Raw genomic sequence first — 17,777 nt, forward strand, 5'->3', positions numbered from 1 at the left:
TCGAACTCGATCCGACGCATTGCTTGTTTCTGTTGCCATGTCATTGTGAGCAGCTTTTGGCTTGGTAGTTAACCTTTTTATAGACTTTTTCTCTAGATCACCTCGGCTATGCAGCTTTGCTTTCATTCGATTGCAACGAAAATGTGGCGAAAAGGTAAATTAGAGCTATATAAATAAATGTGCTTAGGGCAAATTTTCACAATAAGATATGATTTCACAATCGGATAGGATTTCACTAGTAGCAAATATTTACCAAACTTGCGCACTTTAATTTCCGGCTTCACCTTCAGTTATATCAATAAAGGAAGGATTGTGGTTTTGCGATATCAATTAGTAATTAGTTTATGGTTTATGGGTTCGCACTGACACAATTTAGAAAGTTACAAAAAGAGTCAAACCTTCCTCCGGTAGGATTTCATGTTTTGAAAACCTTTCTGTCAAGTCAAGTGGCAACCAGCATAAACAAATATTTGGTACATGCACTGACGCACGTGGTCAATTAGAGTGTTCAACTTTGAACCTTTCTCGCAAACCTCATTCAAAGCCAACCTTCCTCCGGGTGGTACCCGCGTACCCGCAGCTTTTTTCCAGCTCTACTCATTACACAGATTATGGCATGCGCGCAAATAGTAATAGTGATCAACACAACAGGAATGGATAAATACGACTTACTTTGGTTAGCGCACACCAACTTGAATAGAATTTACTGAAGTTTGTTTAGCGTCCTCGCTCTGTTCGATCTAACAATATACTGACACCTGAAACCCCTAAACTAAAGATCCCAAATCTTAATACCGCATGCATTACGTCACCATGGAAATGGGAACGTGTCGATTTCCAACTACCTGGTACGTATACGCTTTTCACACCTACATTTACTTCTTGAAAACTGGTAATATGAGTCTCGGTCATGTTTCGGACACTCGCGTGTGAAACGAAAATGTATTTTTATTCTGTAATAACGAGGAAAGTACACCGGAATACAAATATAAATGGTCTCGCATTGAAACGCTTGGGATTAAAATGACGACCAATGTCTAAGACCTGTTTGCAAACACTTTGACTTCAATGTAATTAATGATGTATTCTTCAATTGGAGCATGACGGTACACGTCAAGAAACATGCCATTATTTCTGAAGTGCAGATTATGGCCATATCCGACGCACTGTTTGTTTCCATTACCCTGCGAGCAGAAGATTGAGCCCCAGTACTTCTTTGGTCTCAACGTGATAACAAACTCGTCAGGCCAATCCGCTGTATTCAACGGCTTCGTTTCATTGTCATCACCTGAATAGTAAACGATTATGAAAGTAATTGGCTGAATCATGATAGTTTATACTAGATAGCTCAGTTCTAAACTGTTCTGTCAAGGCCAATATCTCCATATCTCCGGCTATTGATCACGTACAAGAGGAGACTCAACTGTAGTCACTAACTTTATTTATAATGGATAGCTTTATCAGTTCTAAACTGTTCTTCCTAGAGGTCCAGTAATGATCATCTTTCATTGATCCAGTGTTACTACAGGAGGAAACCTAAACTAAACTAACTTTATCTATACTGGATAGCTCTATCAGTTCTAAACTGTTCTTCCTAGAGGTCCAGTAAGAATCATCTCTTTTTGATCCAGTGGTAACACAGGAGGAAACCTAAACTAAACTAACTTTATTTATACTGGATAGCTCTATCAGTTCTAAACTGTTCTTCCTAGAGGTCCAGTAAGAATCATCTCTTTTTGATCCAGTGGTAACACAGGAGGAAACCTAAACTAAATTGTTTTTATTCATACTGGATAGCTCTATCAATTGTAACCTGTCCATCACCAACCTCTTAGAGTAACAGGATCCAAGTATTTGCCAGGCGTTCCTTCAGCACCTTTGATTGGCCCACTTTCACTAATCTTGAAACCGATCGCATGATAATCATCAGAAATCATCACATAAAGTGGGTCGCGTTTATTAGGAATAATAGCGCTGCCCAATCGCACAACTATCGCGATGTCTTCGTCCGAGGGCAGAAGCGTCGCCGCAACCGAACTATCTAATAACTTTATCTTGAAGACCTTCTCCCTCTCGCCGTCATTGTCCGGGCCAATACGAAGCTGAGTTGTCGACCTTGTAACTTGTCCTGTAACGTTATGTTTACCGTCATTTTAAAGCTCAACACGTTTGGATTTGCAGCTGAGGCCAGTTGTATAAAAGACTAGTCAACTTTGAACTGTAGTTAAGGGCAGAATTGACCAATCTGAGTTGTGGATTTCTGAGTTAACTACTAACTAGGATTTAACTATGCAAAATGTATTATGATTTTTGGCACCGATAGTTGACTCATTTTTCCATCAACTTTTCCTGGCTTGAATTTAAAGTGTGTATAATTCCACTCGAAATTGAGACCCGTTGAACCTCTAGATTTTATGGAAAATGTAGTTAAAGAGTCTTATACAATCGGCCCCTGATCTATAGCAATGGCGTGCAAAATAAACGAGAGATACAAAACAAACACGAGAGATAGAAAACAGACATTCTTTGTAAAGGCCTTAGACTACACGATGAGTTGTATGCAATTATGATTCTGACGAATGCAAAAGAGGGCCTATGCCACAAACTTCATTCAATTTTGTTCAGGGTGGAATTTATATTATCACGTTTGTACTGTGTTCAGAATACGTTCACATACGCCAGGGTAAGAATCGGCGGATACGACAAATCGCATAGTGTAAATGGGCCCCCGTGTCCATCTTCCAAGCGATCCCCAATGCTTTTTCAGCCCCTCCTATTTACATTTTTGACATTTTGGAAACAGCCACTACCAGTGTTTGTACCTGCCCTATCGATCGCCTAACCAATGTACCTAACCAATACCAGTAGTTATCGTATGCTCAAGAAATAACATTTTCATCGTACCTGTGGAGAACTCAGCGAGGGGCTCCTTGATCTCTTCTGGAACGAACAATCGATAGTAAAGGAGGTTATCACCACCAGACGATTGCATTACGACTAAAGGGTATTTCTCACTCTTCTACAAATGAACGCGGAATATTAGGTACGTAATTTTCAGTTTTGCAATACCGAGTCTGCTTGAATGAAATGAGCACACTTTCGCATGTAAGCATATGCAAAGAGACTGCCTTTAGCTCGCCTCGACCCGGCTCATATCTCCTGTCATGGTTTTCCGAAGCGCTAAGCCCTAAAGAATAGAGTCGAATAAACCAACCGGGTCGCAAGTATCCTAGTTAGTTTCCCATCAAATTTTGCATTGTGTGCATCTAGCGAACAAGCAATGGTTGAAATCCTTGGTTGTTCTTCACTTACCTCAATATAAACCTTCGAAGCAAGTTCACCTGGTCTCCGTTTTGAATGCAACGTAGAAGCGAACTGATCACCAAAATGCTTTGATGCCTTCTTATGTACAGCAGAAGGAGTGGCTTCGTGGCTAATTTAAGAGTGATAAACGAGCAAATATTGAAAAGCAGTACAGTGGAATTTCCGCCCATTGATGATCACCGGAAAAATTGGCTTTTAATTTTGGCCCTCGGCATGGGAAGACATTGAGAATAAGGTGCAAAATCACGCGTTAAATGAAGAGACGGATGGGATGTCTTTGCACCTGGAGTTAAAACTGTTGAAGGTTGCACAATCGAGCAAAACTGTTCATCTGTGTGCCGTTTCATTTTCACCTGTTTAAAGGCAAGGAAGATCAAAGGAAGAAATTCATTCGTGTTTTTCAAATCTTCGAGACTACTATTTGAAGCCTTTTAGGTTTTCGTGACAAGCATACAGAAACGTTTCCTATTTTTGAGAAGACTGTCCATCATCAATCATCCAAATCACTTTTTAGGTGGTCTTACAGGGAAAAAAATTTTTTCCTTATTTTCAAACAAATTGAACTTTTTGCTTTGGGAAGTTGTTAGAGGGTAAAGTGAGACACTAAAAACACAACTTAGTAAAGTTGGGTTACCATGGTTACAGAGATAACAGGCTTTTTCCCAATAAAATAGGGCACATTTTAAAACATGATAACTAAAGATATATTAATGATATAAACATGGGAAAAGCTATATTTTATTGCTAAAGTGACTGTCTTGGAGATGAACTAGAATTATCCTTCTGTTGTAAAAGGTCATTGTGAAATCTTACTTAAGGTGGCTAAAACAGGATATTGTGTTACATTAATGATAATATCTTGGTTTTAATTCAACCAAACAATTCCATTCTAGTTCATCTCCTAGAGAATTTCAAGAAACTGTAAATACTGAAAATTTCACAGCATTTGCTCAAATACTTTCTTAGTTATCATGTTTTGAATATCGCAAAATGTATCAAAATCGTAAACTGGGAAAAACAGCATCAAAGTTTAAGTTACAAGAAATTTACTGCATTAACTTGTTCGAATTGACATAAAAACAAGCCAATATTACCAAAAATTCCTTAAAATCCTCCTGATTTGTATGTAGTACCCTCTTCCTCCTTTAGTTTGTCATCTTTCCTTTTCTTTTGGCCTCGTAATATCTTTCTCTTCTTTCTCGAACATTCTTTAGCCTTGACATTTGCCCTCTTCACTCGCTCTTTATTAATCTTGTTCAGCCCTTCTACACAAAACTTTCCTGGCTTCAACTTCACTTCCTTAAGAAGATTAACTGCAGCCTCTGCACCAATGTTAAAGTGTGCCACAGCATCATATACACCAAGTTCCAGAACATTGGCACCAACAAAAACGTTCTTCGGAATCCTATTCCAGATCATCCCATTCAAGGATTCATTTTGATTTTGCGTCTTGCCATCTAAACATTTGCTCAGTAGCTCATCACTGCTGAGTCTTTCATATATGGGCCTGATCAACTTAATAATATTGTCTGGAAGCCCAGGTCCAGGCACATATTTTGTAGTATTATTTGCTTTATCCTGTTTGAATCTACACCAACTGTTAGGTCCATCAGGACAGTGGGTATGCAGATTTCTCTTCTTTGAAGAAACACAGTGAAAAAGACTTGCAAAAATGGCTGCTTTCATTGCTTTGAGATCCCCAGAGTTGCTACGGATTGCAATCCCATAGTAATTCTGAAGTTTGTCTATTAGTGTGTTGGTAAGCTTTCCCTTCCCGCCAATACCTTTGTTTTCTTTTTTTAGTTTCCGCAAAGCAGTTCCAACACGCTTCTGAACATGTCCAACACATTCTTTTTTTGCAATCTTTATTCCATGATAGATATTTTCTACCTCAGCATGTGCCTTGCTATCACCATCCCCAAAATACTCAGTGTACTGAAGTTTCCTATCCTCTTCACTTCTTCGGAATATACGTTTTACGCCTTCAGTCTCCATGGCAGCTGATGAACCCTTGTGATTTATTTTACATTTGCTAATATGGACTTCCTTCTTAGCTGCTTTTTCTTCCAAATCTTTCTCTCTCTCTACTTTTTGGCAACCATGACAAACTTTTGTTAAGATTTCAACATCTAAACACTTTCCTGTATCCATTGATAGTGTTGTTACACAACCATTCAGTGAGGAATGCCCACGCCTTTGCCAAGTACCATCACATGATACAGAACACTGGTTGATTTGATTAGTTGGGTCCTTCTTCACTTCATTAGCAGCATTTAGCATGGTGGTTGTAGCCACTGCCTTTGCTGCCTTGGCCAAAGCAATGTTACAATCCCTGTATGCAGTTGGTTGAAGAGGGGGTGGCATGTCCATCAAGGCACAGAATCGTTTGGCTGATGTATGTCCTTCACCAAGGCTTCGCATAGCGTAAACGAATCTTTTATTCACGTCAAACGAGTGTCCTACCTTCTTGGAAGTGTAAAATGTATATACCCACCCGCAAGCTTCACAACGGGCTCTTAGATGGGAGGCAGAACCTTTTCTCTCTCGAGGGTTGTCTTCAAGTACGAGGCAGGAACTGCCACATTCCTTACAACACACCTCACACACAAATTCTGACATTATTTGAAGGTCAACAAACCGATAGCCACTTACATCTGTGCTTTGGCTTTGTTCGCTATAGCTACTGTCATCTGGAATGTCAGAAAACCCAATTTTTTTGGCTGAAGCAGATGTATTTAGAACAGCTTCATTTGCTGCGGAAGTTGAAGGATCGGCCGATATTGTATCCCCATCAACAGTATCAACGCGTTTTTTCTTCGCTGAATTATCATAGCGATTGCCGCAAAACTTTCGTTTCTTACTTCTCCTGTATTCCCTTGGCATTTCACAACAAAAATATAATAAAATGAAGCAACAAAGACCAATCCCAAAGCGCAAAAGTTAAGAATGATCTTAGCAACAAATTCACCGCGAAATATGTTGATTCAACTTTGTATAGTAAGCGAAGGAAAATATGCAAAACAAGGGGATGGACGACGTTAAAGTGGTCAGCAGCTACTAGAACTATTCTCCTGTATGGGGGAGGGGTGAAACAAAAAGAAATTTTCATACACCAACAAATAAACAAGTTTTCTAACAGTAAACATTGGTTGCTAAGCCCGTTACTAGGGGGAAAATATTATACCTTCCCAAAAGAAAAGGGATTTTTTCGAGGTCTGCGTGAACTTTTGAGAAAAAAGCTAATTGTACATCATAAAACAAATAACAAAGATTGCAATTAGTCAATTTTTAGAAAATGGCAAAATTCACGATTTCATTATATTTTTTCCTGTAAGACCACCTTAAACGTCAAATGGACGTGCCCGGGAGCGATAAAGGCTAAGGTTGCTGAGTCAATTTAAAACTTGACCCACTTGTTTTTAGAAGCACTGGCTTTGTAGTTCTTGGTAGTTAGGCCACTGCCAATCTTTTGAACAACACTATGCATCTTTTGAAAGCAAGAAAGACAAGGTCACGTTTTTCAATTTTTAAAAATGCATTTTGAAAAAGATGAGTGTTGTAGATTTCTAATTTCAGTCCCACGTCAAAGATGATTTGCTCTGGTAAAAGCGAGCTGAAGTAACAGAAAAATCATTCTTAGTTCTTAATTCTTAAATCGTGGTCAAGTGTCGAGTTGCAGTCGAGTTTTAATCAGGTTTAATCAGCTCAGTGATTCATATTTCTTAAGGCGGAAAATAATGAGATGGGTAATGAGGCACATCAGCCATCAAAGACCCATCATTAAAAGACATCATTCTTCTTTGTCTTAGTGTGGTCGATGCAATCATGCAGACAAAATTAGGACTTACACTAAACAAACGAACATCTATGTTTTATAGGGCTCTATAAAACTGTACCCATGTCTGATTATCAGGGGCGTTAAGAAATGCCGAGGATTAGGGGGTCGCACCTTATTCATCCAGTGTTACTACAGGAGGAAACCTAAACTAAACTAACTTTATTTACACTGGATAACTCTATCAGTTCTAAACTGTTCTTCCTAAAGGTCCAGTAAGGATCATCTCTTATTGATCCAGTGTTACTACAAGAGGAAACCTAAACTAAACTAACTTTATTTATACTGGATAGCTCTATCAGTTCTAAACTATTCTTCCTAGAGGTCCAGTAAGGATCATCTCTTATTGATCCAGTGTTAGTGCGTTACTACAGGAGACAGATGTTCTCCAGTGCTCCGTGAAAAGATCCGTCAACGCCTTTTCAACGGAAGACGTGCGCCTGCGTATTAAAATCCAGCAGATAGTTTTCCCATTAGCCTTTGCCGGTGTCATCCGCCATCTTGAATATTTTTCTTGAAACAAGCAAGAAAGATAAAAGGTTGTATTTTTTAAGAAACATTTGCACAAATTAATCGGTTCCAGTTATGGAGACTATTATTGAAAGACAGAGGAGGCAACACGAGGAATGCGAGAGGCTGGAGAATGCAATGACTGAGGAAATTTTGTGGAAGAAACAAACGGTATTGTATAGGACAGTAAGAGCACTGTAATCTTTCTTCAGATTTGTTGATAAACTTTGATACTTTTGCTTCTTAGCAAAAAGAGCAAATTAATTCAGACCACAGGGGAAGAGAGTTGCTGGAGGTATTTAGTTTTATCACTATTTACACTATCCTATTGTGCCTTATATTTGGAAAAATAAATTAATTCATTTAATTGGAAAGATCAAATGACTGAAATGAGTAAAGTGCTCCTATAATCACCCTTTTTTACAGTTGAAACACTTCAAGCAAGCATTAGCTCTATTGTTATGGATATTACAAAGCTTCTTTGTCATTTATTTAGAGATATTTGTCGTGCAGTGATTCATTATTGACCTTGTATGAGGATAAAGATGGGTAAGTTCCCTAATATAGCTACAAATTATAAAGAGAATCTGTGCTTGGTCATTAATTTATTTGCGCTTGATACTGTGATGCAAAAGTTTGTTCCACTTCCTTAAGTTTTGTAGTTTGAAAGCAATGTTTGTGACGTCATCTGATTATGTTACCAGGTGACGCTCACCAAGGCGTCAAGGAAAAACTGTCAATTGGGCAACTATAAAACTCTTTAGTCTGGATCATTGATAAGTTTGCCAGGAATGCATTTCGAGCTGGACCCACATTCTAGTAAGCTGACAGCTACATTCCAACTATGATTTAGAATGAGAAAAGAGGAGGTTTCCGCACTCTCTGGCCCAAACGAATTTGCTGAATTTTACAGCAGACTGCGGTTAATAAAAGATTATCACAGAAAATATCCTAATGAGGTAAGATCTTCCTGAAAGTAAAGACACTCTCTGTGCAATTCATTCTCATACATCAACTTGCTTTATATAGGTTGCAGAACCAATGCAGATGGAATTTGTAAAGATGAAAGAAAATCGGGAGAATCCATCAGAAGACATGCAAAGTAGGCTACAATTTCTCCATGAAAAGATTGGAAAAACTATGATTTTAATGTGTCTGTTTTGGAAGCAAATCAAAAAAATCTTTATCCATAAACTTAGACTAGCAAACTAAATATAATACATACAGTAAATAGGCATTCCCATTCCTAGTTTTGAGCTCCTCGTCAACCTTTATTTGTTTTCAGATCTTGTTGACTTCAGTGATGAAGAAGGTTATGGTAAATACCTTGATCTTCATGAAGCTTATGATAAATACATCAACATCAAAGGAATTGAGGTACATAGATATTGCTATTCCAGTTACGTAGTTTACTTTGAAAAAGATTAAGCCGTAGTGCATGGTATATATATAACTCAGGTGTATGAATGAGTATTGCAATGGAACCACACTGAGTCAAAATATCTGACTAATTTGTCTCATTCTGTGTAGAAACAAGACTACCTGACATATCTGGAGACCTTTGACAGACTCTTTGATATTCCTAAGGAGAAGAAAACTCACGAGTATAAAAGGTCTTCTGTTGTGATATTTTCTATTACTTGTATGGCACTAATAACCTTACCAATCTATCCTATTGGTCTATTGAACCTCATGTAATTCTGACATATAACTTTCTTTTCATTCAGATATATCATTTTTCTACTGGATTATCTCTATGACTACTGTCAACGTGTTCAACCATTGCTCGATATTGAGAAGGTAAGAGCCTTGTCTTTGCCTTTTCAGACTTAAGTGTTTTGTATTCCTGTTATTGCAACACAACACAAGATGAATGAATTCTGATGTTCATAGGAAATGAAAGAGACAGAAGAAGAATTTGAAAACAATTGGTCCCAAGGTTCTTTCCCTGGCTGGCCTGTGAGTAAAGTCAAGAGTATTTCTCTGGTGTTTCATTTTGTAAGCCAAGCAATTTGATCAGATGAACGATCAGGTTAACCCAATACTTTCCTCTAAAACAACTACAGCTTATAATTGTTCATATTTCTTTAAATGCCCAGAAAGATACAGGCAGTGCTCTTGCACAATCAGGCGCTCATCTTGACCTATCTGGCTTCTCTTCTGCTGAGGTACAGTACGTCTACTGTGCAATGTCTCAATAAGTCAAATCTGCCATTTTCAGATTAGGTTCATCTTGCATATTTCACCCATAGGAACTGGCCTCGCTTGGTTTAGACAGACTCAAACAGGCACTACAAGCTCTTAATTTAAAATGTGGAGGGTAAGAAACAGTCTTCGTCTGCTGCTGAAGCCCTATTTTTAAACAAAAAACTACATGTATTGTAGTCACTAAACATATTTAAATTCTTGACAGAACTTTAGAAGAAAGAGCACAAAGATTATTTTATACAAAAGGTATACCGAAAGAAGTTTAGTTTAGGTTTCCTCCTGTAATAACACTGGATCAATAAGAGATGATCCTTACTGGTCCTCTAGGAAGAACAGTTTAGAACTGATAGAGCTATCCAGTATAGATAAAGTTAGTTTAATTTAGGTTTCCTCCTGTAGTAACACTGGATCAATAAGAGATGATCCTTACTAGACCTTTAGGAAAAACAGTTTAGAGCTAAAACTGATTAAACTTTGTAGGAAAATCCTCTGATGATTTTGAACCTTCATTGTTTGCGAAATCAAAAGGCTCCAAGGGAAGGTACTGTAGGCTTTTTCACAACAGTTTGAATTAGTGAAAATGCTAAGACGATGTGTGTATTCATTTTTCACGGTATTTTTTCTAGGGAAAATGTTGTTAAGCAAAAGGAAATCGCTGCTTTGGAGAGTCAGGTTTATAGACTGGTCGAAGTAGTTGGAGTAAGTTATTCCACATAGTTTAGAGTGTTATTTAGAGGAAGGGTTCTACTGTACCATTGATCCAAGCGTGTAGGTCACTGAGACAAACAATGGTTAATAAATAAAGTATTTTTCTGCAGGAACAAAGGGCATCCACACGTGATAATGTTGTGAGAAAACAAGCAAGAACAACGGATGAACTCGAGGTACAATATTCTACTACAACACTTGCAAAACACCAGCAACAAAACTCCACAATTTCTCTCAAAGTCTTGTTGATAATTTGGACCGGTTGTACGAAAACTGGATAGCGCTGTCCACCTTAGAGTATTTTTTTAGCATTGCTCTAAAATTTTGTATATTTTCAGGACGAAGAAGGACACGAGGAGTACAATGAATCAGACTCGGAAGACGAGGAAACAGTTCTTTATAATCCCAAGAATCTTCCCTTAGGATGGGATGGCAAGGTGAGCATTTCATCTTCCCAGATCAAATACATTTAGAGTGTTAAACTGACAGTCTATTTTCCATTTAGCCTATTCCATACTGGCTTTACAAACTTCACGGTCTCAACATTTCATACAGTTGTGAAATTTGTGGCAACATGAAGTACAGGTACTGTAAACAATATCTTGGATAAATGCGCAGATTTTTTTGAAAATACCATTATGAATACAGTACACCTACTATATCATCCAATTTTGTTGGGTTTTTCTTGCAGAGGGCCTAAGGCTTTTCAACGACACTTTGCGGTATGTCCTGTACGATTAAACTGTTGGGTCCTGACCGATAATATACCTACCATTTGTAATTATAACTTATTAGGTTCACTTTAAGTAATGTAGCTTGTGGGTACACCACGTAAGTGTTTCATACTGCAAAGCTTTTGGTCCGTTAACGCAGGCCTTCATCAGTGCAATTGATGAAGGCCCGGGTTAACGGACCGAAAGCTTTGCAGCATTAAATACTTACTTGGGTTTTCTACAGGCTAAATTACTTATCGACTGTCACCATGCAAACATACAAGAGTAATATTAGGTTCTCTTTGATTACAGGAATGGCGTCACGCTCATAACATGAGGTGTCTTGGGATACCAAATACCGCACATTTCGCAAATGTTACTCAAATCACAGATGCTCTTGCATGTAAGCATTCTATTGTGGTTTGTTGCTATTTTTTGAAAAAATCAAATTGGATATGGTGGCAACAGGTGACTTCTGTACAGGGATATCGGTACAGATATAACTGTAGTTGTGGTAAAAAAGTATAAAATCGATTTCTGTAGCTTATATTAACAATTCCGAGGAATCGAAATCGATTTTTCTAGAAATAATTTGGTAACTATTTGGTAACTACAATTTCACATTTTCTCCTCATTTCTTACCGACTGTAGTATGGGAAAAATTAAAGGTTGTCAAAGCGAAAGAACGCTGGCTTCCAGACGTCGAGGTGAGTTCAAAAGTTGGCAAAGTTTAACCATGCAGACTTCATTTCTCCTTTAAATATGTCTTTAACTGAGTCTTATCTACGTCTAACAGGAGGAGTTTGAAGATTCGTCAGGCAATGTTGTCAATAGAAAAACATTTGAAGATCTGAGTCGGCAAGGATTGCTCTGAGACCCATTGCCCGTCTGTGTAGATACCGTGGATGAATATTCAACTCTCCTGTTTTTATGAGCTACTTTGCAATATTCTGACGGGATTTTGACGACTCAATTCATTCGGAATAGTTAAGTTTGATCCCCATTATCATAGCTGTCATCACTTCATGTTAGTTTACAGCACGAACTGTCTTCTACAACTTCTTGAAAAGTTGTTGGGAGAACAACAACAGCAACCGCAACAACAGCTTGTTAATAACAATGCAAACAACATTCATATAACACAAATTCTACAGCAGAATTTGTTACAGATTGTAGGTCTTGTCTTTCCTTTACGTGCGATACATGCGTAACAAACTCTACATAAAAAAAATATATTCGCATATTTTGCGCAACTCGATTCAGGCTTTCTGTATTTTCACACCGTTTTTTTCTCTGGTACTTCTAAACTTCCAAACGTCTACGAAATTCCTCTTTTTCCCAAAATTCCTCGTTGCTAAGAAACCTGGTGATGTTTAAAGATGGCGGCCGATTTTACTAAATTTTTTTTTTGAAAAATATCAAAGCGTTTCACATTTAAAATAAAGATGAAATTATCTAAAAAAGACGCCAAAGAGTTACTAAACAACTTGTCGCTGCCAGGTGAAGTATCGCGCAAATGTGGTTGTATTTGTAGTGCTGCTGAAATTGGGTCTTCTATTAAATAGTTGTTGTAACTTGTAAAATGATTAAAAAAGAGTCCCCTTTGTGGTTTTATAGTTTCTTCCAACCGTGCAACCGTCTTAGCGTTCGACACAAAGCAAGCTAGACAGGTATATCTTAGTGTAAAGTATAAAAAAGGATGACAAGATGAAAAGTGAATGTTTTAAATCGATATATTAACTGAACTGACTGAAGATTGATGAGCGAAAATGGAATGATTTTATAATAATAGAGTCTATACTTGGATACTTCGTATTGATAAATATCTATCTTCAGACGTTATTCTTTATGTGGTCCTACCTCCTAATTGTGGCTCTATGTATTGTGCTTTTTTCATAACAGAAGCAGCAGAAATTCCGTATGTTTCAATTGCTGTATTTTTAAATAATATTCTCCAGGCTATTTTGAGGAATCCAGAACATGACGACCGACACACAGCAGCTGCAATTGAGATCCAGAGAATTTACAGAGGCTATACCACACGGTATCATCACAACTATTATACATTACACTTGTTTAGAAGGACAACTCTTTCTAATACAATATGATCTGCGTGTTTTTTTAGATGCAATTTGTATGATTTGCGGCATGGTGGGATATCAAATGAAAACCAAGGACCGCAAAGCTCATACATGTGGTCAGACGTTTCAGTCAAGAGTTCTCCTCCTCAGTCTGATGAGATTGTTTGTAGACCACCATTTTTATCACCAGACATAAATGCACAGCTGGTAAGTGGGTTGAAAACTCTTATATAATTGTTTTGTTGTATGTTGAAACCATTGTATGATGATTAAATTTATTGTATTCATTGCTAAACACAGTTATCAGATCTTCCAAAGTCAAGTTCTCGTGTGAAGTTAGAGGAAGATTATTGCAAGTTTCGTGAGGAACATGCATCAGTCTTGTAAGTTTTGTAATTTCAGTGTATGGTAATGAACAGTAATGAGGTTGTACAATTAAGATCAATATCAGGGACGGATCTGGAAGCTTAATTTTAAACTTGAATATATGAATATGCACCCCTCAATTAAGCTTCTAGGTCCGTGCCTGATCAACATGTCATATTCCGTGTTAGATTTGAAGACTATTGTGCATTGGTGATTCAGTCATGGTGGCGTCAGGTTTGCAAGGAGCGACGAAGCATCCGAGTGCCCTCTGTTCGCCCTCCAACAATGGCTGACAGTTATTCTACGACCACTCGGCTCTCCAGGCCTGCTACGAAGATGACTAGACAACCCCTGACAAGACAGGGAGCTGCAAGAATCATCCAAAGAACTTGGAGGAAACATGTTGTAAGTATATAGAAGCATGCAACCTCGCAAGCTGGGGCTTCTTTTTAAGAAAACATGTAAGAATCCACTTATTGAGCTGCCACTTTAGAGATACCTGGTTGCTGGACTTTATCATTTTTTCCACAATGTTTTTTTTCATGTCTTTAGGATATGCAAGTGTATTGTTACTACAAAGATTTGATCAGTTTTAAGTTCCGTGGCGATCCTGCATTACTACTACGATGTATCAATCCCAGAGAGGTCAGTCCAGTGATCAGCAGTGTAGTATACAGCTCAGTTGATCACTCTTACTTTGTATCTTGAATCTGCCATAAATGTGATTACCCCAGTTCATTGATCTATCTGAGACTGATTGATCTGTCTGCACTGACGCACTGCCCTTTTAAATGTATGCCTGTGCCTTATTTTTGAGTGATTGATTTTATAGGCAGAATTACTGGATTCTGGTTCAGGAACACACGTCAAGTTTCGATTAGCAGGGGTCAGTTATCTATTGAAAAATTACTGTTCCTATACGCGCATAATTTATCATTTTACCTGAGCTTCCCCTCCCTCCTTACAGTAGCGAGCTTTAGCAGTGACTACGAGTACGACTACGAGTACGAGATTCGTCATTCTCGCGCGTTGTTTGCTTACGCCACCAGCCAAAACTCGTAGTCGTTGGGCTTTCGAGTACGAAGTTTATCAAAAAACTCGTACTCAAATGCCCGGCGACAACGAGTTTTGACTGATGGCGTAAGCAAACAACGCGCGAGAATGACGAATCTCGTACTCGTAGTCGTACTCGTAGTCACTGCTAAAGCTCCCTATTGTCATATTTACTACCTAAAGATCGTTATAAAATGACAGCACTGTGGGGGGATGGGTGACAGAGTTTGATGTTTTTGCCATGGAAGTGTCTACCGTGAACAACTATACCACGAACCCTTCTTTTCCACTTCTTGATATAGAGGTGATAATTTTTAGCAGAGCTTTGATGCTTGACGTCTTATTTTTAGCATACGTTTCCTCCAAACATCTACTACAAGATCTTCACGCACAGGACGGTGGTTGATATGTGTGCGAACAGCCCTAAGGACTACACAAAAGCGGTCACAAAACAACTCATGGCCAGGCAATGTCATAACAAAGGATATCACAACACCTCAGAAGGGACCAGAGAGGGCTGGTATCAAAGATATGAGAACAATGGATGGAGACTGGTGTCTGAAAGGGTTTGAGAGATTTCACGTTGTATGATTACCCTGAAAAGATCTTACTTTGCAGGCTGTTTTATTGGAGTTTTCCAATTCATTCGGTCAAATTTTGAACATATAGTACCTATATATGCTGCCTATACACTAGCACGTTCGAGAGTTGTATGAATATCTTAAATGCCAGTATTTTCGCTTACGGTATCCATGCTCGTAAGGCGGAAAATTGTGATCTCTAATCGGAATGTTTCCTTGCAGATTTTGCGTAAAATTGACCAGGATGCAATCACCTACGATTCTGCGCAAAAGAAGATCGATTTCAAGCATTGTAAGGTAAAAGAGGACTAAAGCAGATGCTTGTTGCCCTTTCTTGTACGAAGGAGAGAACACAGTGATCTCGGAATCATTCCAGTCATTGTGAACATTTCGAGCCGACTAGGAGCTTCGAGACTCGGGACGAGCTTAGCCGATTTCCATTGATTGAGGGGGAGGGGGGGGCTTATCATTGCTCTGTTTGCCGTGATTTCTCTGACGCAGTCAGCGAGTGCGAGAAATCTTATATATGCAAAGCAATCGTGCTCAGCAAATCTGGTAAAATGGAAAAAACCAAGACTCTGGATAGGGCTCAAATGGTTCCTCATTCACTTATTCCTTTTTCTTGTGTTTAGTTGCAAAGAAGGAAAGATTTAGAACAGAAAAGAAAAAGGAGAAAAATTGAATGGATGAAGAAGATGTAAGCACAATAAATGATGCAGTATTCAATGTTCCTTGCAGTTTGGGAATCAGTCATTCATTGCTTTCAATATCTATTTTACTTACTTAAAAATTTTGTTCGGAAAGTTTCATTTCGAAATATACGAATGCCTTGTGCGGTCTTTACCCACAGGTACAGCGAGGGAATATTGTTGACAAAGCGGGGTACGGAAAGCCCGGTGGTGAAGGATATCGAGACCTCGATGAATGGATTAGTGCAAGTGACGGATAAGAAGGGATACGAGGCGGTAGATGAGTGGGAAGTTGATGAACTATTGGAGTGGACAAACGGGTTAAATTTTGACAGTTACGTTTCAACGTGGAAGGAGTATGCTACAAGCGCTGTGTCTGGTCCTGTTTCAGGTACGTTCCTCTGAACTACAAGTAAACTGAATGCGCTGCCTCCAGTAGCGTAGCCAGCCTATCGATTTGTCCCGCTATGCTAATATTTTAGTGTTCATTGACTGTGAAAACAATAGATCTCTAAAGGCATGAATAGTTATAATAACTCGAAATTTACATAGCGGGAGAAAATCGCCAGGCTACGCCACTGGCTGCCTCAAAAACGGGGAAATTGAATCCAATTTTTCGTTCCTATAGAAAAGCAAAAGTTTTTTCGTGACGATCTAATGTCGGTAACATACACCAGGTGACAGAAACCCTGGTATACAGTTGGCCGGAAATATTGTCCTGCACCTTCCGGGACCTTTATGGATAATCGTGTCGTTTGCGCGTATCCCACATTCACCCTGGTATCATGCATCCGCCCTGGTATCCTGCATTCACCCTAGTATTAATAAAGGGCATATGCAAAGATATAAAAAGTAAAATTGACGGGAAGCAAGAACACAGTTCAAGATATCGTCATTTGTACATTTGTAAATAAATGTAAATTGATAAGAATAAATAGATTTTAACCGATCACTTATGTACGTGTGACCTTACCATTATTGATGTTGGTGCTTTGGGCAGTTGAATGATTATATTTTTGTTTCTGTTGTTGTTGTTGTTATTTTCGTTCACACACAGACAAAAAATATGCCAGTTCAAGCCTTCCCATACAGGATTTTAAATGAAGTAACAAAAGTTAAGGTGGTGTTACACTATGCAGAGGGGGGGCAAGGGGGGGGTCTTGTCACGAAATCACAAAGGTGTTTTTAAGATTTCACGAATCACGAAGAAGATCATTTCATTTTCACCACTTTGCAGCGGAAAGACTGAGAAATTAGGCGGAAAGCTACTGTTTTGATTATTTAACCTTTAGTTTAGTTGGGGACAAGTATTTGATCTAAAAAATTATAAATATTGGTAAAATATTGGGGGAAATAAGATGTCTTTGCCAGCGTTTTAGGTCTTCACGAGTCACGGAACGCATTTTAATCACGATTCACGGAATGGCATTTTCTTAAATCACGCATCACAATACAGAAATAATGCTAATCACAGATCACGAAAATACCCTTGCCCCCTCTCTATGCAACTCTTCTTGTAACTTGCAATGCAATTCTACTTCTGAGGCATCTGAAGTTGTCAAATACGACCATTTCTTAGCGATTTCGTTAGCGATCTGCTAAGGTTTTCTTAGCATTTCAAACACTCTTTACTAATTAACATCCCTCGGAATTATAATTGCATATTGCAAGGAAAATTGCATAGTGCTCTTGTGCCTCGCTCGTGCTCT

General features: G+C 38.5%; 3 protein-coding genes across 3 annotated transcripts; 2 read left to right on the forward strand and 1 right to left on the reverse strand.

The window, feature by feature from the left end:
- Positions 1 to 978: 978 nt before the first annotated feature.
- On the reverse strand, positions 979 to 3,509 carry LOC114538593. The gene is made up of 4 exons (XM_028559726.1): positions 3,313 to 3,509; positions 2,905 to 3,019; positions 1,829 to 2,128; positions 979 to 1,288 (listed from the first exon to the last, which is right to left on the reverse strand). Exons 2-4 carry the CDS (start codon positions 2,990 to 2,992, stop codon positions 1,038 to 1,040), a joined length of 639 nt encoding a protein of 212 aa, XP_028415527.1. The 5' UTR covers positions 2,993 to 3,019; positions 3,313 to 3,509; the 3' UTR covers positions 979 to 1,037.
- A 3,974-nt stretch (positions 3,510 to 7,483) lies between these two features.
- LOC114534680 (splicing factor 3A subunit 3-like) lies at positions 7,484 to 12,550 on the forward strand. The gene is made up of 21 exons (XM_028556157.1): positions 7,484 to 7,840; positions 7,917 to 7,964; positions 8,166 to 8,218; positions 8,523 to 8,628; positions 8,699 to 8,771; positions 8,955 to 9,046; positions 9,200 to 9,282; positions 9,397 to 9,469; positions 9,563 to 9,628; positions 9,769 to 9,837; positions 9,922 to 9,989; positions 10,083 to 10,123; positions 10,358 to 10,418; positions 10,504 to 10,576; positions 10,696 to 10,761; positions 10,924 to 11,022; positions 11,091 to 11,170; positions 11,277 to 11,307; positions 11,611 to 11,701; positions 11,950 to 12,005; positions 12,095 to 12,550. Exons 1-21 carry the CDS (start codon positions 7,745 to 7,747, stop codon positions 12,170 to 12,172), a joined length of 1,503 nt encoding a protein of 500 aa, XP_028411958.1. The 5' UTR covers positions 7,484 to 7,744; the 3' UTR covers positions 12,173 to 12,550.
- Positions 12,551 to 12,670: 120 nt separating this feature from the next.
- Positions 12,671 to 17,052, forward strand: LOC114538211 (uncharacterized protein C11orf65-like). Its single transcript, XM_028559363.1, has 13 exons — positions 12,671 to 12,798; positions 12,916 to 12,968; positions 13,257 to 13,342; positions 13,424 to 13,586; positions 13,680 to 13,762; positions 13,934 to 14,150; positions 14,298 to 14,390; positions 14,578 to 14,631; positions 15,149 to 15,364; positions 15,602 to 15,676; positions 16,012 to 16,076; positions 16,230 to 16,459; positions 16,697 to 17,052. Exons 1-13 carry the CDS (start codon positions 12,744 to 12,746, stop codon positions 16,747 to 16,749), a joined length of 1,443 nt encoding a protein of 480 aa, XP_028415164.1. The 5' UTR covers positions 12,671 to 12,743; the 3' UTR covers positions 16,750 to 17,052.
- The last annotated feature ends 725 nt before the right edge of the window (positions 17,053 to 17,777 follow it).

This window comes from Dendronephthya gigantea, unplaced genomic scaffold, assembly GCF_004324835.1.
Source record: "Dendronephthya gigantea isolate DGI-Jeju-01 unplaced genomic scaffold, DenGig_1.0 000002F, whole genome shotgun sequence".
NCBI classification, from domain to species: Eukaryota; Metazoa; Cnidaria; class Anthozoa; order Malacalcyonacea; family Nephtheidae; genus Dendronephthya; species Dendronephthya gigantea.

Bases quoted from the DNA above. Each gene is read 5' to 3' on its own strand.
- LOC114538593 (XM_028559726.1), bottom strand. From the start codon at position 2,992: ATGCAATCGTCTGGTGGTGATAACCTCCTTTACTATCGATTGTTCGTT. The intron at 2,129-2,904 runs GTACGATGAAAA...ATAACGTTACAG, and splicing joins CCTCGCTGAGTTCTCCACAG to GACAAGTTACAAGGTCGACA. The intron at 1,289-1,828 runs GTTGGTGATGGA...TTTACTATTCAG, and splicing joins GGATCCTGTTACTCTAAGAG to GTGATGACAATGAAACGAAG.
- LOC114534680 (XM_028556157.1), top strand. From the start codon at position 7,745: ATGGAGACTATTATTGAAAGACAGAGGAGGCAACACGAGGAATGCGAG. The intron at 8,219-8,522 runs GTAAGTTCCCTA...ACTATGATTTAG, and splicing joins TTGTATGAGGATAAAGATGG to AATGAGAAAAGAGGAGGTTT. The intron at 9,629-9,768 runs GTGAGTAAAGTC...TTAAATGCCCAG, and splicing joins GTTCTTTCCCTGGCTGGCCT to AAAGATACAGGCAGTGCTCT.
- LOC114538211 (XM_028559363.1), top strand. From the start codon at position 12,744: ATGAAATTATCTAAAAAAGACGCCAAAGAGTTACTAAACAACTTGTCG. The intron at 12,969-13,256 runs GTATATCTTAGT...AATATTCTCCAG, and splicing joins ACACAAAGCAAGCTAGACAG to GCTATTTTGAGGAATCCAGA. The intron at 13,763-13,933 runs GTAAGTTTTGTA...ATTCCGTGTTAG, and splicing joins GAGGAACATGCATCAGTCTT to ATTTGAAGACTATTGTGCAT.